Source organism: Hyperolius riggenbachi, chromosome 6 (assembly GCF_040937935.1).
Source record: "Hyperolius riggenbachi isolate aHypRig1 chromosome 6, aHypRig1.pri, whole genome shotgun sequence".
Classification (NCBI taxonomy): Eukaryota; Metazoa; Chordata; class Amphibia; order Anura; family Hyperoliidae; genus Hyperolius; species Hyperolius riggenbachi.
In genome coordinates this window covers 220,014,704-220,036,776 of record NC_090651.1, presented here as the reverse complement: position 1 = coordinate 220,036,776, position 22,073 = coordinate 220,014,704, and the positions used below count along the sequence as shown (strand labels likewise).

The following is a 22,073-nucleotide window of genomic DNA, read 5'->3' as shown; positions in this document are numbered from 1 at the left end:
AATACTATTAAAAAGATATTGGTCCAGAGTGAGTTCAAACCAATTTATGATAAATCGAGAAACTGGTTGACAGAGAAAAAATGGGAAGGGAACTTCCCTTGTAGCCATTGTTCGGCTTCGGCATGCAAATTTGTGAGGAGGGGCAAAGTGGTACAGATAGGTGGTATTACATGGCATGTTAGGGAAATTATTAATTGTAGGTCCAGGTATGTGTGGTGTATTGCGTCTGGTGCCCCTGTGGGAGATTCTACATAGGGGAGACCACTCAGCCACTTGAGGACAGATTCCTGCAACACAAGAGGTCAATTAAGAGTGGGGTGGGCTCACGCCGCATGATTGATCACGTTAATTCTTGCCATGGGGGTAATGCAGATTGCCTAGAAGTAGCTGGCCTTTTAAAAGTCACAGAATTGTCTAGGGGGGGCTCTAAGGAAGAATTATTATTGCGTAGAGAGGCTTCCCTGATATCGATGACCAATGCACTGGGCAACTTAGGATTTAACGATAGAAATTAAATTTCAGCTTTTTTAAAGTAACTGTGCGGGTTTTATCTATATCGAATTGTATGTGTATGTGTATTGAGATATTCCCCTTCCCCTTTAAGGGTTAATATTGTTGTGTATTCTTGAAGAGGGTGCCCGCCCCCCCAGCTGGGTATATAGGTGGGGTGGAAAGAGGAAGGGGTAAGCCTTGGTGTCCTGAGGAGGCGTGACTACACGCGAAACAGCTGTTGACACAGGCATTCTGTAACCTGTTGTTCTTACCTACCGTGCTTGAATAAACTACCTCTGCATTGGAGTGCCGGAGTCCGCTTTTCTTTATTTCAGATTGCTTCAAATAATTATGTTCAGTTATGCACTCAATACTTGGTCGGGAATCTTTTTGCAGAAATGACTGCTTCGATGCGGCGTGGCATGGAGGCAATCAGCCTGTGGCACTGCTCAGGTGTTATGGAGGCCCAGGATGCTTCGATAGCGGCCTAATGCTGGGTACATACGTTGCGATTTCCCGCTCGATCAGCGGGATCGATTGGATCAATTTGAATATTTCCAACATGTTCTGGTTTCGATGGATACAGCCATCGATTTTGCATACTTAATATGCAAAATCGACGGCTGTATCCATTGAAACCCGATCGAACATGTTGGAAATAATCGAGCGGGAAATCGCAACGTGTGTACCCAGCATTAACCTCCCTAGCGTTCTGGACGAGCTGAGCTCGTCCATAGATGCTAGAGGGCACCGCTCAGGCCCTGCTGGGCCAATTTGAATATTTTTTTTTTTTAAAACACGCAGCAAGCACTTTGCTTGCTGCGTGTCCTACCCGTTAGCCGACGATCCGCCACTACCCGACGCAAATGAGGCCCCCCCCGCAGACCCCGTGAGCAGCCTGGCCAATCACCGCCAGGCTGCGCTTTGGGGTGGATCGGGAGTCCCTGTGACGTCACGACTTCGATGACGTCACTCCGTTCGTCGCCATGGCGACGGGGAAGCCCTCAAGGAAATCCCGTTCAGAACGGGATTTCCTTATGGGCGTGATCGCCGGCGGCGATCAGAAGGGTGGGAGGGAAAGAGCTGCAAGGGGAGAATCATGTAGCTAGCGCTAGGCTAGCTACATGATATAAAACAAAAATCGGGCGAAAAAAACCTTGCGGTCGTGGGAATCAGAACGCCCAGCAGGTTAAGCTCATCCAGAGTGTTGGGTCTTGCGTCTCTCAACTTTCTCTTTACAATATCCCACAGATTCTCTATGGGGTTCAGGTCAGGAGAGTTGGCAGGCCAATTGAGCACAGTAATACCATGGTCAGTAAACCATTTACCAGTGGTTTTGGCACTGTGAGCAGGTGCCAGGTTGTGCTGAAAAATGAAATCTTCATCTCCATAAAGCTTTTCAGCAGATGGAAGCATGAAGTGCTCCAAAATCTCCAGATAGCTAGCTGCATTGACCCTGCCCTTCATAAAACACAGTGGACCAACACCAGCAGCTGACATGGCACCCCACACCATCACTGACTGTGGGTACTTGACACTGGACTTTAGGCATTTTGGCATTTCCCTCTCCCCAGTCTTTTTTCAGACTCTGGCACCTTGATTTCCGAATGACATGCAACAGTTGCTTTCATCTGAAAAAAGTACTTTGGACCACTGAGCAACAGACCAGTGCTGCTTCTCTGTAGCCCAGGTCAGGCGCTTCTGCAGCTGTTTCTGGTTCAAAATGGCTTGACCTGGGGAATGCGGCACCTGTAGCCCATTTCCTGCACAAGCCTGTACACGGTGGCTCTGGATGTTTCTACTCCAGACTCAGTCCACTGCTTCCGCAGGTCCCCCAAGGTCTGGAATCTGTCATTCTCCACAATCTTCCTCAGGGTCCGGTCACCTCTTCCACTTTTTCCTTCCCACAGACTTCCCACTGAGGTGCCTTGATACAGCACTCTGGGAACAGCCTATTCGTTCAGAAATTTCTTTCTGTGTCTTACCCTCTTGCTTGAGGGTGTCAGTGATGGCCTTCTGGACAGCAGTCGGGTCGGCAGTCTTACCCATGATTATGTTTTTGAGTAATGAACCAGGCTGGGAGTTTTTAAAAGCCTCAGGAACCTTTTGCAGGAGTTTAGAGTTAATTAGTTGATTCAGATGATTAGTTTAATAGCTCGTTTAGAGAACCTTTTCATGATATGCTAATTTTTTGAGATAAGAATTTTTGTTTTTCATGAGCTGTATGCCAAAATCATCACTATTAAAACAATAAACGGCTTGAACTACTTCAGTTGTGTGTAATGAATCTAAAATATATGAAAGTCTAATGTTTATCAGTACATTACAGAAAATAATGAACTTTATCACAATATGCTAATTTTATTCATACTCATGCCAGCCTGATTGTAGACTGTACATAAACTACCATACAGACAATGGATTTGTTAAAGTGGACCTGCACTCTTGCATAGGACAGAAGGAAAACAGAGAAATGCACCCTGTATGTATTTTAGAGAGTTTAGCCTAATTCCTTGTCATCTGTGTAATCACAAGTTGCAGTTTGATCCCTCAGCTGTATCAGCTGACTGCCACAACAGAGAGGCTAAATTGAAAGCACAAGATGTTAATATGTCTGCTTCCGTGAAAGCAGGAAGTGGATACATTGCAGATTTATTGCAGGATATGTATCAGCTGTAACAAGGAAATGTTTTTCTTTGAAGGTTATTATTCTGTTGATTATCTTTTAGAGCAGAGAGGAAGTTATGAGTTCAGATCCGCGGAATATAACCCTGCTTTTCAACTTTGCTCTAAAACATTATTTACAGCATATTATATGCAAAAAGCATTTTTTTTTTACTAGACCAGCATTGGAAGGGTTAAACACAGAGGTTTTAAGTTCCGTGCAGACGTTCAGATAGTTACATTCTATTTAGTTATATGTATATATTTAGAAATGTTACACACTCTTTGGCTGTCCTCCAACTCCTTCTCAGTGAGAGAGATGAGTCACAATAAACACTTAGATACATTTGTGTAAACAAAAAGTATCTAACTCAAGTTCGGATGTGTCTGTAAAAATCTCCAGGGACTTTAAAGCCCTGTGTAACCCCTCCAATGCTGGTCTAGTAAAAAAAAAAATGCTGGTTGCATATAATATACTGTAAATAATGTTTTAGAGCAAAGTTGAAATGCAGGGTTATATTCCGCTTTAATGATGATACTGTACTTGATGTATACAGTCCAGCCTCTTTTGATTCTTTACATCAGCATATAGATAGACACAAGTTATAAAGTTCCATAGCGAAGCAGAAATCAAAGTAGCTGAATATCACACTTCAGAAAAGAGGCCAAGCCATGCAGTTGCATAGGAAAGCATGTTAGTCCAGCAATGATATAATCAGGCAAAGCTAGCTGAGCATTAGCATAAAGGTTTAGATAACCCAACACCTTTGCAATCTGTTGCACCAACAGCCTTGTACAGTTCAACAAGAATGCTGTTTTCAAGAATACAGTCCCACAAAGTAGGCTTGACTCATGGTTGTACCTGAAGATTTGCAAACGGAACCAAAGGAACCTTCCACGTGGTCCCAGTATCTCCTACGGTGAAGCAGACAGATGGATCATAGCTGCCGCAGTGGCAGAATACGTAGTGCTGGATGGGTACAGGGAGGAGGAGGCACAGCCAACACAGTAGCATTTTAGTGTGCACCAGCCATAAAAATGGGCACAAACGGGTGAGGAAATTTGTTTCTGCCAGAGTTCTAAGTTGATTTATCATTAAGTTCCCATATCTCAAGAATGACACATTGATTTGACAAGAGGAGCACAGCCATACTAAGCTAAAACCTCCTGTATAGCAAAATTCTCTAGCCTATCCTATGTAATAAAACCCTAACTGTCCCTGCGTCGTCCTGCTGTCCCTGTGTCATGTGTGTTTTGGCTACTACACATGTGTAGCCGTTGGGACAGGAGGAGGACAGGACTTAGGTCTACTAGCCATGTAATAAAGTGACAGGGTTTGTAAACAGGAACCTAAAGCCTTTTTTTTTTTCTAAATAAGTTATTTGTATTTTTGCTCGAGCCTACACCTGTTTAAATACTTCAGTGAATGCTTTTTCTTGAGACACCATCACTTCCTGATTCTTGTAGTAGTCAGCAATAGTAGCTGGCCCCTGCACTTTCCCTTTAATCTGTGTAAATAGTGCTTTCTCAGAGAAGCCTAGAGGCAGAAGTTACCTTTTTAGAGAGAGTAATTAATGTCTGATGCTGTTAATATTCATAATTTGCAGAAAGATTGCTCAAGACAATACATTCTGCAGCTTTGGTCAGCCAGGTTAGATGACAAAAGGGCAACACGGGGGCTTAGTGGTTAGCGCTCTCGCCTTGCAGCACTGAGTCCCCAGTTTGAATCCCAGCCAGGGCACAATCTGTACAGAGTTTGTACGCTCTGCCTGAGTTAACTCCGGGTACTCCGGTTTCCTCACACATCCCAAAAACAGCCAAATAAGTTAATTGGCTTCCCGCTAAATTGGCCCTAGACTACGATACATACATACATAGACATATGACTGTGTTAGGGATTAGATTGTAATCCCCTTTGAGGGACAGTTAAAGAGAACCCGAGGTGGCTTGTACGAATCCTATTGGCACACAGAGGCTGGGTCTGCATATAATGCCCAACCTCTGTTGCTATACTGTCTCCCCCCAGGCCCCACCTGCGCTCTGCTATCCCCCATAAATCACACAGCCGAGCTAGCGACACGCTGGCGACACAGCTGTACTGTCAGTCTGGCCACTTCCCCGCCTCCTCTATGTCGCCGCTCTCCACCCGCGTCCCTACCCTCCCTGCTGATTGAAGGGAAGGGACGCGGGTGTGGAGCGGCGACATAGAGGAGGCGGGGGAGTGGCCAGACTGACAGTACAGCTGTAAACAGCCTGCTGGCGACACGCTGCGTGATTTATGGGGGATAGCAGAGCGCAGGTGGGGCCTGGGGGGAGACAGTATAGCGACAGAGGCTGGGCATTATATGCAGACCCAGCCTCTGTGTGCTAATAGGATTCGTACAAGCCACCTCGGGTTCTCTTTAAGTGATAAGACAAGATACTCTGTACAGCGATGCGGAAGATGTCGGCGCTATATAAATACTAAATAATAATAATGTGTTAAGCGATAGCAAAGTTTCTCAGATTTAGTAAGCACTTTATAAAGACTGCACTGGTCGAAACGTTGTTCTCTGCACTGTTACTTGAAATAAACTTTTGGTGGACTTTAGGCTGTGGCTCTGGCTTTAGGCTGTGTTCCCAATACAGCGGAACACAGACTTTTTTTTTTCTTTTATCCATTTTACCACATCGCCAAACTTACAGTGAATGGATCCTATTTTATAAATGGGATCCGTTCACACTTGTCAGTCTGGATTGGATCTGTTGCTGTAAGCAGGCCACACTGCTGTGCTGTCCACGATTGTCCCAGAAGAGCGCGTGCATTTCCAATATATCCATATGGTTGAAACACATCCGCCCGGGCTCCAGCCAGACCACAGCGGCCCATCGGAGCAGACAATACACTGTCCGTTCCCCCTGGCAGTTCATTGTCTGGCATAAGTGGGAACCTAGCCTTAGTGAGAAAACGTCTAGATTATGTAGAACGTGACAGAGATGAGTTAAGGAAACTTTGTTTGCTTGAAGACATGTCATTAGACCATTGACAATGAACGTATGCTTTGTTTTTATGTCTTTAGCACCACATTAGACCTGTATGCCAATGTCATCCACTGTCAGAGCCTCCCGGGGGTGCAGACCCGACACAAGAACATTGACATCCTGATTGTGCGGGAGAACACAGAGGGAGAGTACAGCAGCCTGGAGCATGAGGTCACATATCTACCGGAAAAGTCTTCAATATTATTACCCATTATTACGCTAATGCTGGCCATGAACAGATTCATTTTGTATTCGTTTTTTAATGATATATGTATATTTGTTAAATGCAATCAGAACTTTCTGTCATAAGGGGGGAAAAAATGTTCAGATCCTAAAGTCTGACATTTTTTTATGACCGCTAACTAAAATATTATGACTATCAGATTATGAAACTGTGTGCAAGCACCTTTTTCTTCTAATAGCCAGTGATGAGGTATTCTCTGAAATAAAATTTCTGGCTGTGACAGCAGCATCCAGCTAGTTTTAGGCTTGTACTCTCATATGCTTGGAGTGATTTTTAGGTGGCTGTAAAGCAACTCAGTCGCTTCTGTCATATTGCACAACAGAGTATCCCCTTCCCCGAGATATAGACACTCCTCTTCTGGCTTACCATAGTGCAGCAGTATTGGTCTTTGAGGTAAGATCTCCTGGTGCCGCTTTACAGTAATCACAGCTGTCACTTCTCCTTCACACCAGAGGTAAAGCAGAAATGTTCCTTCTTAAAAGAGAAGGTATTTGCTATTATTCAGGTTGGAGTGAGCATATGATGTCTCCCACAGTGCATCACTGCTGAATATGCAAATTCAGCAGTGATGCGTTGAGGGGGAAATCATATGCTCACTCCAAATTGAATAATCGCAAATACCTTCTCTTTTAAGAAGGAACATTTCTGCTTTGCATAGCATTTTGGTCCTTTTTTAGCCCTTTCCACACTCCTAGGAGATCTGGTTCAAAATGAGCTTGCTGGGCAATCTGTAACCAAAGGTAAAGTAATGACTCTGGTCACATCCAACATCACGGTTGCAGTGTACCCTGGTTCTTGCTGATCACACTGGAGCTATCAGGTGTCAGTGTTTTGTCTCATAAACTGGGCCCTTTATAAATGCATCTACACAAGGACATGTATGCTGCCCAGTAGCAACACACACACACACACACACACACACACACACACACACACACACCTAAAAGTAAAAATCTCCCGCATGTTCACTGTGCAAATTCAGACCAACCCTAAGTATGAGGACACCCGTTTGGCTTGCCAAGGCCTGATACCCAGTCATGTGTTTGCTTTACATACTTGCCCATGTACAACTGTGAGACTGCAAGAACTACCTTTCACAAGATTATAGGGTTAAGGTAGTCATACAGTTATAGATTTTTCAGTTCTATTTCTGGCTGTTTCAATCTCTCTCGGTTGAATCGGCCAGAAATCTGAGCCCCACCGGGTCAGATCAATGGTAATCTCGATTTTTAGCTAGAATCGATCTACATAATTGATGCAGGGCACGGGCAGCAGTAGACCAATGGCCCATAGTGTTGCACTGCATAGAACAGTGCAATGCTGTTGTTCCATAGATTTTCAATAGATGCTGAAGTCTATTCAAAATCCATGTATGGTGTGTGAAAGATTTCAATCCCTCTCTGATCAGATTCAGATCAATCAATGTGTGGCTACCTTTAATATACTTTAGTCCAACGTTTAATGTCCCCTTTAGTTTAAAGGCAGTGTTGCTTTGGATAATGATTTTCTTTTCTTTTCTTGTAGAGTGTTTCTGGTGTGGTGGAAAGCCTGAAGATCATCACCCGTACAAACTCACTTCGCATCGCAGAATACGCCTTCAAACTGGCCAGAGAGAAAGGAAGGAAGAAAATCACAGCTGTCCACAAGGCTAATATCATGTAAGAGGCAGATATTGCAGCAGGGTGATGGGCACTGACTCACAGATTCCTCATTGGTTTGTTCTCTCCTTAGGAAGCTGGGGGATGGCCTATTTCTCCAGTGCTGCAAAGAAGTGGCTTCTGGGTATCCAGACATCACTTTTGAGAGTATGATTGTGGACAACACCACCATGCAGGTATATGGGCCCTCCTGTTCATCTACTTGGATGGGTTGATGAATGATTGGGCAAAAAGAAAGCTTTTTCCATTAGCCGCCAATGAGATTTTGAAAACCAAAGCAGAAAAGTTCACACCTGGAACTCATTGTTGCGAAGCGTTCTTAACCTCCCTGGCAGTAGCTCGGGCTAGCGCGCAGCGGGTGGTTTTACTCACCTCCTGCGGGATCCAGACATCCGTAGCCTTTCTCCTTCCTGTCCTCCGAGGCTCTGAATCACTCTGGTGAGATCGCCGTCATTGATCTCTCTACAGAGTTACAGCGCCACCTGGAGGATGGAGGGAAAATTGCAGCGCTGGAGCCCAGGGAGGTGAGTGAGAGCAGGGGCTGCTGCAGAGACTCTGGTGGCATGATTTTTTTCCCTGATTTTAGGGTCTGAAACGTTTTAAAAAGACCCTAAAATTCGTAAGTAATCATACCACCAGGGAGGTTAAATTCTGATAAGGATGATGATTAGACTTGAAGAGGACCTGTAACCCAGGATTGAACTTCATCCCAATCAGTAGCCGATTCCCCCTATTCCATGAGAAATCTTAACCTTTTCTCAAATAGATATCAGGGACTGATTGTATGACTGACTGTGTTGAAACCCCTCCCACTGTGTGATGTCAGGTCCATGGCCTTGACAGTTTAGCCTACCACATTGTTAGTGAGTTTGCTTATCGGATATGTCTGTGGGGGCTGTCTGTCTTTTTTTCTTTTCCGTAATAGATTATGACCTGCATGCTTACAGGGATCATGCAACATGAACGAATTACACTCAGAGTATCAGTCATTTCTTGATCTATCTTCTATTTTTTGACTACTCACTTTGCAATGTATTGATTTTTTTTTCCCCTCTACTACTATCTTTCGGTAAAAGTTCCTCTTTAAGGCTTTGAACAAATAGTAAAAAATATAACCTGTATAGATAATATTTTTAAATGCCTCAACATATCAAAGATTGGATGAAAATCCGGTCGAAAAAGATAAAGGTCGCATGAGGACACTTTTGAGAAGGGGTGTAGAGTTGGGCTTCCTGAGTAGAAAATTGGGAGAGGAACTGTTTACAGAGAAACCCCGGTATCCCTTGTGGTATTACTTACCCAAGGTTCATAAGACGTTGGTGAACCCACCGGGGAGGCCGATCGTCTCCGGGGTGGGTTCACTGACTGAAGCTCTTTCTAGATACGTAGATCACAGGTTGAGACCATGTCTCAGAATGGTCAAATCCTTGGTACAAGATACTGTGGACATCCTGAATGTCCTTGATGGTTTCCATTGGCAGAAGGGTTTTCACCTGGCAACGATAGATGTGGTTAGCCTGTATAGCCGCATCCCACATGAGGCGGGTATACGGGCAGCCCACCAAACATTGGGCAGATACGGCAAAACTGATGAGTTTTCTGACTTTCTGTGTGACTGCCTGGGTTTTGTGCTGACCCATAACTCTTTCAAGTTTAATGGTCAGTGGTTCAGACAGGTGTCTGGAACCGCAATGGGTACCCCGGTAGCCCCCACCTACTCTAATCTGTTCCTCTCGGTGTGGGAGGAGTAATCTGGGATGGTAGCTGTGCTGAATTTAACAGCTTTATGGAGTGGATTAATTCCAAACACGTAAATATGGAGTTCACATCGCACTTTGGGGATAGGGAAGTGGAGTACCTTGACCTCAGGGTGGCGATTGAAAACGACCAGCTTGTAACCAGGGGTTACAGAAAAGAGACAGCAACAAACAGTTTGCTGCATTTTAACAGCTATTATCCCAGACATGTCAAGGACGCCATCCCGTACGGCCAATTCCTAAGTCTTAGGAGGAATAACAGTACGGAGGCAGATTTCGAATCACAGGCGGATGAGTTGTGTCAACGACTCCTGAATAGGGGGTACCAACTCAATTCTGTTTTGCAAGCCTTGGATAGAGCTCGGGAAGTCCCTAGGGGTAAACTTCTAGCTAGGAAAGAGAGAAAATGCTGCGGACCACGCAGGTTTAATTTTGTATTTGATTATTCGCCCCTTTCTGATAGAATTCGCCAGGTAATACACAGACAGTGGCAGATGCTCAACTCAGATACTCACCTTAAAGATCTTACTAAGCAGGCCCCTAGAGTCAGTTTCCGTAGAGGTAAAACTATAAGGAAAGTATTAGTACATAGTGATGTAGGTAAAAATGCCGCAGCAGGTACAGATAACTGGCTGACTAAAAAGAAATGGACTGGCAATTTTGCCTGCGGACGATGTAGCGCCTGTCGGTCCCTAAAAAGGGGCGATATTGTACAGATGGGTTCGGTCACATGGAGGGTCAGACAGTTTATCAGTTGCCGCACTAAAAATGTGGTCTATTGTGTGTGGTGTCCTTGTGGACGTTACTACATAGGCAAAACGGTACAACCTCTGAAGGAATGATTCTTACAACATAAAAGATCAGTGAAAAATGGGGAGGGCGCAACTCGACTTATAGAACATGTAAGGGAAGTTCATAAGGCTAATGCAGGTTGTCTAACCTTTGCAGGTCTGCAAACAGTGGTTAGCGATGGAAGGGGCGGGCATCTGGATGATAGATTGCGAAAAAGGGAGGCCCTAATGATTGCACGTACTGATGCATTGGGTAATCTTGGTTTCAATGATAGAAACGAGATCAATGCCTTTTTTAGATAGGTTAGTCCTGTAATTTTTATCTGCACAATTTTTTAAAAGGCTGTCTGTCTCCACCTTTCCTCAATTGTGGTCAAACCCCCCCCCCCCCCTCCCTCTAGGTAGTGAGTGGGTGGGTGCTATTACCTGTATTTAGGTGAAGGAGTGGTGTATGAGACAGGCCCCGCGTGTCCTAAAGGAGGCGTGCTCACACGCGAAACAGCTGTAAATGACAGGGGGCATATGTATACTTGGAACGTCGTGACTAAATAAAGAGGAACTTCAAGGAGTGTGCCGGAGTCCGCCTTTCTTTTTGTTTATAAGATAATATTTTAATGTTCTAAATCTTACTAATATTATAAATGCAAAAGTTTGGATGTTTGTTACTCAATCACGCAACAATTGCTGAATGGATTTGAATGAAATTTGGCACAGATAGTACATTACCTGGAATAGCAAAACGTCTTACTTTTGCTGATGGCTAACACCGTATAATAACAAAGAAACAAACACAGAACATTTATATTGCGCGTTTCTCCTGGCAGACTCAAAGCACCAGAGCTGCAGCCACTAGGGCACGCTCTATAGGCAGTAGCAGTGTTAGGAAGTCTTGCCCAAGGTCTCCTACTGAATAGGTGCTGGCTTACTGAACAGGAAGAGCCAGGGTTTGAACCCAGGTCTAGTGTGTTGAGGTAGAGCCCTTAACCAGTACACTATCCAGCCACACTACTCCAATGCTACTAGAAGAGATTCTGCTCAGACAAAAACTTGATCTGCCACTGGGTTCTGCACGGGTGCAATTGTCACATAAAAACAACTGTTTCCTGGGAATGTATTTACTTTGAATAAGCTGTACTATAACAACAAATGCTTCCTGGTATTGAACGCTGTTTTTAGCTGGTACATATACCTGTAATATTTGTAAATAGAGTTTAATGCTGTACTTTGTGTTTTACATACTTATTGATAACTTAATTATCAAGCGGGTCTGTGTAAAGCACAGTTCCCCATCCCTGTCCGCAAGGGCCACCAACAGTACATGTTTTGCAGAAAACCACAAACATTCACAGGTGTGGTAATTAGTGTCTCAGCGGAACTGATTAACCGCCTCTGTGGATTTCCACAAAACATGCACTGTTGGTGGGCCTTGAGGACAGGGTTGGGGAACACGTATTATGATATACTACAGAACAATAGCATTGTTATTTTCATTCTCTATTAATCCCTATGTCTATTCTCATTGCAGCTTGTATCTAAGCCTCAGCAGTTTGATGTGATGGTCATGCCCAATCTTTATGGCAACATAGTAAACAATGTCTGTGCTGGCCTGGTAGGAGGCCCAGGGCTGGTACCTGGAGCAAACTATGGCAACGTATATGCCGTATTTGAAACTGTAAGTTTTTATTTCTCAGTGGTAAAGTAATTTTAGCAATTACTTGCTGTGTTTGCATGTTTCAAAATAGTTTCACATAAGCATGAGAGCTTCACATGAGTGATGTGACTTAAAGGAAACAGTATGCATACTTTGATGTACTTTTATTACCCAGCCATGTTACTAACTTGTTGCCAATCAACCTGATTAGTTCTGAGATCTTTCACCAGGAATTTTATTTTTTTATTTTACATTGCATGACTTTTGCTGTCCGAACCTTCCTGAAATGTGGTGTTGGCATTAAATTCAAAATAACCTGACATATTTCGTAAATCAATAACCGTTCTTAGTTTAAATATGTAAGTTACTTAAAGCACACGGAGGAAAAAAAATCTTCCAGTCACACATAGTCTTCCCGGTCCCCTAGTGTCCTCCGAGTACCCTCCCCCCATCCATTGTGCCTCTGCCCCTCAGAAAGATCAGCGACTGAAGCTCCTCGATGGTGCTACCATTGCTGAGATAGTTCTTCTTTCTCGGTTCTCAAGAGAATTGTACCGCGTAACTCGCAGAAAACTTCTGATAACAGGAGGGTGATTGAGGAAGCATGCTCTTATGTCTGCGTATGTGCAGCAGCTGCAACTAGAGCCTTAGTCCCAGATCTTTCTTTAAGGGTAGGGGCTACCTATACTGGAAGGGGCGCATGCTCTGGCTACCTAATACTAGTTGTGCCCTCTCAGGCTACCTTATTACTGGGAAGCACCTCTGGCTACCACATCGCAACAGTTGGTGGTAAGGGTGTGTGTGTAATTTTTACAAACTTGCGCTGTGATATCTAGAGGGGATAGAAGCTCCAGCCCCTGGCCACAATTTAGGCAGGAATGCGGGAAGGAGGGTATGGCTTTTTCCTCCCCCCCTCCCTCCCCTTGCTCCTATCAGCACAGACTAGGGCATCAGCCGTGCTTTGCAGCCTTACCATCTTCAACACTGAGTGTCCCGAGTCCTGGCCATTTTCCACTATGGCCACTTGCTCTCTACTTGTTTCTACTGCATGTCACGTCACATGACGTGCAGGAGAAGCAGAAGGTCAAGAATAGGAGGCTCAAATGGAGGATGGTTCGGACTCGGGAGACATGGCACTGGAGATGGCTAGTATCTAGCACTAGACTCTGCCTAGTATTGGGGGATAATTGGTGGGGATGTGGACAACAGCAAGATTTTTTTCATGGGGGATGTGTTCCCTTTTGGGAAGAGAGGGTATAAAGGCTTGTCTACCCCTGTATTTGGGTGGAGCAGGGCACAAAGCATTGGCTACCTACTACTGCTGTATGCAGGGAAGGAGATTAGCGCTACCTTGAGAATCGGGTGGGGCGCCATGAGTTGCCATAAATGCATTTCTTAGGAAGTTAAGTTAATTCAAAGGGGACAGCACCATGTCAATGTATTTAATCCAAAACAGTATGCTTTAACCACTCCCTTCAAATATCTATGCCCCTTGAGACTCGAGGGAAGAGTGCTGAAGTTTGAAAATTGCTCTGGTCCATTAGAAGAAAACAGCCTGTTGTTAGTAGTTAAAGTGGCCATGTACAATTTAACCAAATTGTTTTGATTGTATTATTTATTGATGATAGAAATTGTTTAGCAAAAGTGAGTGTAATTTTTTTGATATTGATGTTTGATTTTTAATTGTTGGCCATTTTGGAAAATTCTGACTTATTTTAACAGAAATATATATTGTATAACATCAATCAAGAAAATTGAATTTAAAAGATCTAAAAGAAGGAAAAAAAATGTGTGGTGTATGGCCACCTTCAGGCTGTGTAAAATGGTGCGGTCACAAGGGCCACAAACGCTGTTTAGGTGGCCGTGTACACAAACCACAGCCAAGGCACCTATGTGCTTGCATGGCTTGGAACTGCTCAGGGGGGCAAAGGGCTTCTTCACCAATTCACAAAAAGTGAAAGTTGCTCAACCGTGACAACCTTCTTTGAAACACACCAAACCATGATGAGATTAATAAACTGTAATTACTGTTTCTTGGGTAAACTGATAAGATAACTTTTATCACACCATTTCCAAGTGAACTGCATTGCATGATCTCATGTAAGCAGCATATTACGTTACTAGTGTTTTTTTCTTTTACAGGCCACCAGAAACACAGGAAAAAGCATTGCCAACAAGAACATTGCAAACCCCACTGCGATGCTTCTAGCCAGCTGCATGATGCTGGACCATCTTAAGTATGAATTCCTATTCTCAGCTACCCTTTACAGCACAGTCTTTTGCATGCCATAAGATATCCAGTGGTGATTCTCTCACTTTCCAGTCAGCATGTATTTCTGTAACTAGGCTGCTCTCTCTTTAACTTACCTCGTTAATTTGTTTTGGCAGGTTGCACAGTTACGCAGAATCCATCCGTAAAGCTATTATGGGCAGTATGAATGAGCATCGGGTAAGTTTAGCAGCCGAGTCTGTCAGCTTGATTTATGGCTGTGCAGGAACAGCTGGATCTAGTCCAAGCATCGAGGATCTAGTTCTTGTGCTGGGAAATGAACAATAAGGCTTCTTGCACACAGGGACGTTACAAGCGCACATTAGTGCAGCCTGTAACGCTCCCCCAACGCACAGCAATGTAACACAAGTGGGCTGTTCACACTGCCCACGTTGCGTTACATTGTAACGCAGCAAAGTGCTAGATGCTGTGCGTTCTATGCGGCTAAGCCGCGTTAGACTGTTTGCACATGCTCAGTCATGTTGGGGAGGAGGGGAGAGCGGCCGGGCACATGGCTAATATTCACTGCACGCAGTGACGTGCAGTGTTTACTTCCTGGAGCGGCCGCTCTGTGCGGCGATTAGCCGGGCGGGACCACGTGATGCCGCATGCGTCCAAGAGTACGCATCACGGCATCACGGACGCCAGAGTGAGCTGCACAACGCGGCTCACTCCGACGTCCACACCAGAGAGCACCAGGCGTTGCGTTAGGGGCACGTTATGTGCCCTATAACATCCCATAAACGCAACATCCTGGTGTATAACTAGCCTAAAGGAACACCATCAATAAAAAAAGACTTCTTTTTTAATACTCTATATTAGGGTACACATTACCACTAGTGCTAGGGGCACTTTATTTATTCACCCAGTGTTCTCTCCCTCTCTTCCTGCTTAAAAATCATCCTTCAGTCCTCACACAGCTCACAAATATAATTCACTATGTCACAGGCAGCATGCAGGAGACATGAGGAGGAGGCTGATCTGAGGAGATAACAGGTAACTTGATGATTTGTAATATTGCTGAAATATAACTAGCAGGGAGATGTGTATACACTATTCCTGACTGACTTGCTTGTGATGTTGCACTCCAGGCTGCATCTACTTCATAGGCTGCTATGAGAGGGAGAGACACTGTTTACAAAAACACTATCAGGATCTTTATCAGTCAGAGACAGAAGACAAGGAACACACATTGCTGAAATCTTTAACCCCTTACCGCCATCCGAATAAGATTGTTTCAGCAAGGTGATTATTAAACTATACACTGAGGAGTTGATAGCAACCCCCTGTGCAGGAACATGGTCTGGCCCTTTAAGAGCCCTACACTTTGTATCTAAAACTGGAGGATTTTACAGCAGAGAGGCAGAGCTGTGTGAGGAAGGAAATTGCTCCTAGTACTTGTGTTAATGTGTACCCTAACATACAGCATTTTAAAAAAATGCTAGTAAAAAATCGATAGTATTCTTTTAAGATGCTGAGGTGCTTCTTACACCTGACTCCAGCAGACATAGCTTTCATCACATTGGCCAGCCACATCAACACATATTAACTTGTATTCTAGGAATCGGCTACATGTCAGGAAGGTGAAAGAGGAACTGTCGTGAAAATTTTAAAATGTAAAACACATACAAATAAGTACATTTCTCCCAGAGTAAAATGAGCCATAAATTACTTCTCTCCTATGTTGCTGTCACTTACAGTAGGTAGTAGATATCTGTCATTACCGACAGGTTTTGGACTAGCCTGTTTTGTGTTTTTTGTGACAGTTCCTCTTGAACGCTTTATATCCCACAATTACTGCTGTAGAAACATAAGTGATCATTGTAGGTGACAATTTAGGAACGATCGCTGTTCAGACATGTCACATGGTTATTTGTAGAGAGAGAGAGGCAAACCGCATCGGGGAGAGCAATTTAACTTGCTGGATTGCTAAAGGGGGTGCCAACGGCATTTGAGGGAAAACATTCCCTCACTATATTTTCACCTAGGATGATTGCAAACAATATTTTCTGACAATAAGTGTCTTAAGTGTGTAGAGGAACATTACTGAATATAACTTGATGAATAAAATGGCTTATTTTTTATAATATTCATTAATAAATTAGTTGGTCAGTGTTTTCCCATTGTAAAATCTTTCCTCACCTTCCTTTACAGCCCTAAATATATTAGTGATCTTTACTGCTGGGAAGGTGAATTACTGTCAGATGGGTTTTTTTCCTACCTGTGTAGTGAGCAGAAACTTCAGTGCTCTGGGGTAGAAAACTGTGTGACATTATAGCCTAGGCTTTTTTTTTTTTTACTCCATCTTGTGCTTGCTGTGTAGTAGGGTCCAGGACACCACTATAATTACTGACTTGTGACGTAGCATCCCATTAACTCCCAGAAGGTAGAATAGGGACTCTCCTAGTGGGGGGAAGGAGACTGGGGAGAATCTGACACAAAAGTGAGGCTTCATATCGCTGTACTACAGTGAGCAATGCATAGCTTGTGGAAAGAGAGAAATTGGATCATATCTGATCTAATATTGAGTGGGGCCATGTGGCAAGGTGAAAAATGATGATCGTTTTCTACATCTTACATGTTTGGGTAGCCTGGAGAAACAGCGGGGTTGAACCAATCTTGATGATTAAAGATTCATTTTAAGCGGACCTAAACTCAGAACTTCATCTCTGCTCTAAAACATACGCAACAGCAGAATAGCCTTTAACCTCCCTGGCGTTCTATTAAGATCGCCAGGGAGGCTGCGGGAGGGTTTTTTTTTAATAAAAAAAAAAACTATTTCATGCAGCCAACTGAAAGTTGGCTGCATGAAAGCCCACTAGAGGGCGCTCCGGATGCGTTCTTCTGATCGCCTCCGGCGGCCAGAAGTAACACGGAAGGCCGCAATGAGCGGCCTTCCGTGTTTCGCTTACCTCGTCGCCATGGCGATGAGCGGAGTGACGTCATGGACGTCAGCCGACGTCCTGACGTCAGCCGACTCCGATCCAGCCCTTAGCGCTGGCCGGAACTTTTTGTTCCGGCTACGCTGGGGGGACCCTCTTTCGCCGCTGCATGCGGCGGATCGCCGCGCTGCAGCGGCGATCAGGTAGCACACGCGGCTGGCAAAGTGCCGGCTGCGTGTGCTGCTTTTTATTTGAGCCAAATCGGCCCGGCAGGGCCTGAGCGGCAGGCTCCGGTACTACTGGACGAGCTGAGCTCGTCCAGACCGCTCAGCAGGTTAAAGAAAAGCATTCCTTTGTTACAGCTTATACAATCCCCGCAATAAATCTGCAGTGTGTCTACTTACTGCTTTCATGGAAGCATCCTGTGTTTACAAATTAGCTGCTCTGCTGTGGCAGAGGAGATTCCAGAGCTGATACAGCTGAGAGTTCAAATTACAGTGGTGATTAAACACAAATGAGGGGAAATTAGACACGCTCTCTAAATACATACAGGGTGCATTTCTCTATGTTTTCCTTCTGTCTTGTGCAAGAGTTCGTCTACTTTAACTCTGAGAAAACAGTTCTGTGACAATGACGTTATTAGTACCCATTCATGAATATAATAGTGTGTACCATCCGATTGTAACCAATCAGTAAGCAGTCTCCGCAGTGGATAATGTAGTTGGTAGCCTTGTTGGCTTGTTACACTGGTTTACAGCTGAAGGGTTTCCATCAGTTGGAAGTGTTTCATCTCTGTTTACTGTTCTTCCCAGATGCACACGCCAGACCTTGGTGGTCAGGGGACCACAACTGAGGTTGTACAGTCCATCTGCAGGCAGATCATCGTTAAGAACGGCCGGGCAGTAACTCTTTGAAAGGTACGTTCTATGTAACATGTTTACATTGAGTGACTGAGGGATAATGATGTCTGCTGTTGGCTATAAAGACTAGACACATTGACACAACCATAATAAATGGGCATACTTTTTATTCTGAACAAGGTGTTGGTAAAAGATAAAGTAATATTATCTTTAGTAACTGATTTTAGCATTTATGGGCGACTTTTCTCTGGAAGTGACAGCCGAGTGACACGGCTATCGCCTGTACAGCGCTGCCTTAGATCGCAGCTCTGTACAGAGTAAAAAGACAGCGCCGTCTAACAGTCTCCTAGTGGCACTCGCCATTCATGCGGAGATGCGTGCGCTGCTCCTGCAAATCCCCTCCCCAGGACTTGATGCCAATTGGCGTGAGGCGGTCCTGGCGCTGCCGCCGTGCTCATGCCCATTGGTGTGAGGCGGTCGTTAAAGCGGAATATAACCCTGCATTTCAACTTTGCTCTAAAGCATTATTTACAGCATATTATATGCAACCAGCATTTTTTTTTTTTACTAGACCAGCATTGGAAGGGTTACACACAGAGTTTTAAAGTTCTGTGGAGAGAGCTGCTCCCAGCAGCTGAAGTTTAAATCAATACATTTTAGTAAACAAAATGTAGCAAGTGGTGAATGTTACACACTCTTTGGCTGTCCTCCAGCTCCTGCAGAGTGAGTGAGTCACATTCCACAGTTGTTACATTTTGTTTTGCTGAAATGTATCTATGTAAGCCTGGGATGTGGCAGCAGTTCTCTCCAGGAACTTTAAAGCTGTGTGTTTAACCCTTCCAATGCTGGTCTAGTAAAAAAAAAATGCTGGTTGCATATAATATGCTGTAAATAATGTTTTAGAGCAAAGTTGAAATGCAGGGTTCTATTCCGCTTTAAGAAGCTAAAAGGAAATAAGTATAGAGCCTGCCTGTGATCCCTAAGTGGTTAAAGGCCCAATATTGATATCTCCGCACTTATACCTCCTACAAATAAGACTCTCTTTGTACCCCTATTGCAGTCCCGCTGGTTCACATGATAGCTTAGATATACCATATCTCAGGAACCAGAAGGACTGGGGGGCATCACAGAGGTAGTTCATGGGAGGAGGAGGGGAGGGATCCCTACCCTTAAAATTTGGAGTGTATAGCAGGTTATGTGTACTGAGATAGCAGCGTAGTGGAAAGCAGAGAAATAGCAGAAAATAACTGTGTGAAAACAACTGTTAAAATCTGTTTCAAACTGAAAATTGCAGCAATTGGATTTGTGATTTTCATTCAGAGAACAAGAATTGCTCCCTGAACAAGGATCGCAAACTGAATGGTGGCAAAATAGTGGGGGTTTTACTGTGATTTTCAGTGTAAAACAGGGCCCTAAGCGATATGAATAAACTTTGATATCTATACAAGAATAATGGGTGTCGCTTCAACTAAGGGAATAATAAAAACAAAAACAAAAAAAAACTTCAAACTCTGCATGCCCAGCGTAAGGCAGTGATGGCTAACCTTGGCACTCCAGCTGTGGTGGAACTACAAGTCCTATGAGGCATTGCTATATTCTGACAGCTGTAAGCATAACTCAAGGAGGCAGAGGCATGATGGGATTTGTAGTTTTGTCACAGCTGGAGTGCCAAGGTTAGCCATCACTGCTGTAAGGCATTGTTTTTCTACAGTTGAAACTCGAAAAATGTGAATATGGTGCAAAAGTCCATTTATGTCAGTAATTCAAATTAAAAGGTGAAACGAATATATAAAATAGGAACCCTTTGCAGGTGTTTTGGATTCATTAGCTGATTAGAATCTGACACTTTGTGCCAAGAATATTGAACATTTTCACAATATTGTAATGGTCTGAGATTTTGATTTTGGGGTTCTCATAAGCTGTAAGTCATAATTATCAAAATTATAACACATAACGGCTTGTAATATCTATATTTGCTTGTAATGAGTTTTTTTCATATATTAGTTTCACCTTTTAAGTTGAATTACTAAAAAAATAAAATGAACCTTTGCACGATATATCGTATTTTCCGGACCATAAGACGCAGTTTTTATTCCCCAAACAGAGGGGGGAAATGTGTGTGGGTCTTATGGTCCGAATGTGCTGCAATAGACCTTGTGCTTTTAAATAATGAATAATTTACTTTTTCATGTGCTGCAGGGACCGCGAGACGGAACAGCAGACAGACATGATTGGTGTATCCGGGGTCTTTATCTCCCACCTGATTGGCTGCGGTGTCCCTTCTATGGCCCACTGGCGTAGGTATCACAGCAGCTCATAGTACAGTCTGAGTGCTGCTCTCTGATTGGTCCTGGTGGTGAGGGTGTGCCAGTGACTCCCTTCGGATTGGCTCAGATGGCGGCGGTGTTCTCCACAATTGGTGCGCAAGTAGCACAGTGAAGAACGATCCCGGAAGCTGCAGCCGCATTCTAAACACTCCTCTCTGATCGTTCCTGGGTTCTGCCTCCTCCCCGTCTGACCGGCGTCTTCCGAGTCAGACGGGGAGGAGGCGGAACCCAGGAACGATCAGAGAGGAGTGTTTAGAATGCGGCTGCAGCTTCCGGGATTGTTCTTCACTGTGCTACGTGCGCACCAATTGCGACAAACACCGCCGCCATCTGGGCCAATCTGAAGGGAGTCACTGGCACACCTCCACCACCAGGACCAATCAGAGAGTAGCGCTCAGACTGCATGAATGTTTAAAATGTGGCTGCAGTTTCCTGGGATCGTTCTTCACTGTGCTACGTGCGCACCAATTGTGGAAAACACCGCCGCCATCTAGGCCAATCCGAAGGGAGTCACTGGCACACCTTCACCACCAGGACCAATCAGAGAGCAGTGCTCAGACTGTACTATGAGCTGCTGCGATACCTACGCGGGCGGTCCATAGAAGGGACACCACAGCCAATCAGGTGGGAAATAAAGACTGCGGATACGCCAATCATGTCTGTCTGCTGTTCCATCTCGAGGTCTGGACCACAGTATTCACAATTTCCATTTGAAAAGCATGTGTTTGCCACAATTGAGTGATTGTATCCAGGCTCACCTGCCCCTTCATGTACATACAGTTTTACAGTTTCATGCTGCAGCCATGTTGCAGCTCTATTCAGGCTGCATATTTGGGGATGGGTATTTGATTAGTATCATGTGCTGTGAGAGGAGTGTATGCTTAAAAAGCAAACCTGAACTCAGAACTTCCTCTCTACTCTAAAAGATAACCAAAAGCATAATAACCTTTAAAGAAAAACATTTTTGTTACAGCTGATACAAATCCTGCAATACATCTTCCTTGTTTCTACGTCCTGCTTTCATGGAAACAGACATAGGGTTCCTATCCTGTGCTTTCAAATGAGCTTATCTGCCATGGCAGTCAGGTGACACAGGGGAGAGATCAAATTAAAACTTGTGATTAGTCACAAATGAGGGGGAATTAGACAGGCTAAACTCTCTAAATACATACTGGGTGCATTTCTTTCTGTTTTCATTCTGTCCTGTGCAAGAGTTCAGGTCCACTTTACTGGATCTTTTTATATATTTACGTGTTTTATGTTATGAGACCACTTTCTGGTTGATCCTTTTATTCACTTGGTATTTGTGTGCTCGTATCCCTCACATTTTGCAAGCTGTTTGCCGCCTCAGGGGGGTGAAGCTCCACAAGACGCCCCTGCACCATGGACGCACCAGGTTTAGTATAATTATTTTTTCACCCATTTTTTGTCCTCTAAACCTAGGTGCGTCTTATGGT

The 22,073-nt window shown here is 44.2% G+C and overlaps 1 protein-coding gene across 1 annotated transcript in view; it reads left to right on the top strand.

Moving 5' to 3' along the window:
* Positions 1-22,073, top strand: part of LOC137521324 (isocitrate dehydrogenase [NAD] subunit gamma, mitochondrial-like) — a 44,749-nt gene that overhangs the window by 20,386 nt on the left and 2,290 nt on the right. The window contains exons 6-12 of the mRNA XM_068240441.1: positions 6,216-6,348; positions 7,946-8,079; positions 8,153-8,255; positions 12,153-12,299; positions 14,421-14,515; positions 14,667-14,727; positions 18,242-18,346. Of these exons, the coding sequence (XP_068096542.1) occupies positions 6,216-6,348; positions 7,946-8,079; positions 8,153-8,255; positions 12,153-12,299; positions 14,421-14,515; positions 14,667-14,727; positions 18,242-18,343 (775 nt within the window). The 3' untranslated portion in view covers positions 18,344-18,346. The remainder of the gene's footprint in view (positions 1-6,215; positions 6,349-7,945; positions 8,080-8,152; positions 8,256-12,152; positions 12,300-14,420; positions 14,516-14,666; positions 14,728-18,241; positions 18,347-22,073) is intronic.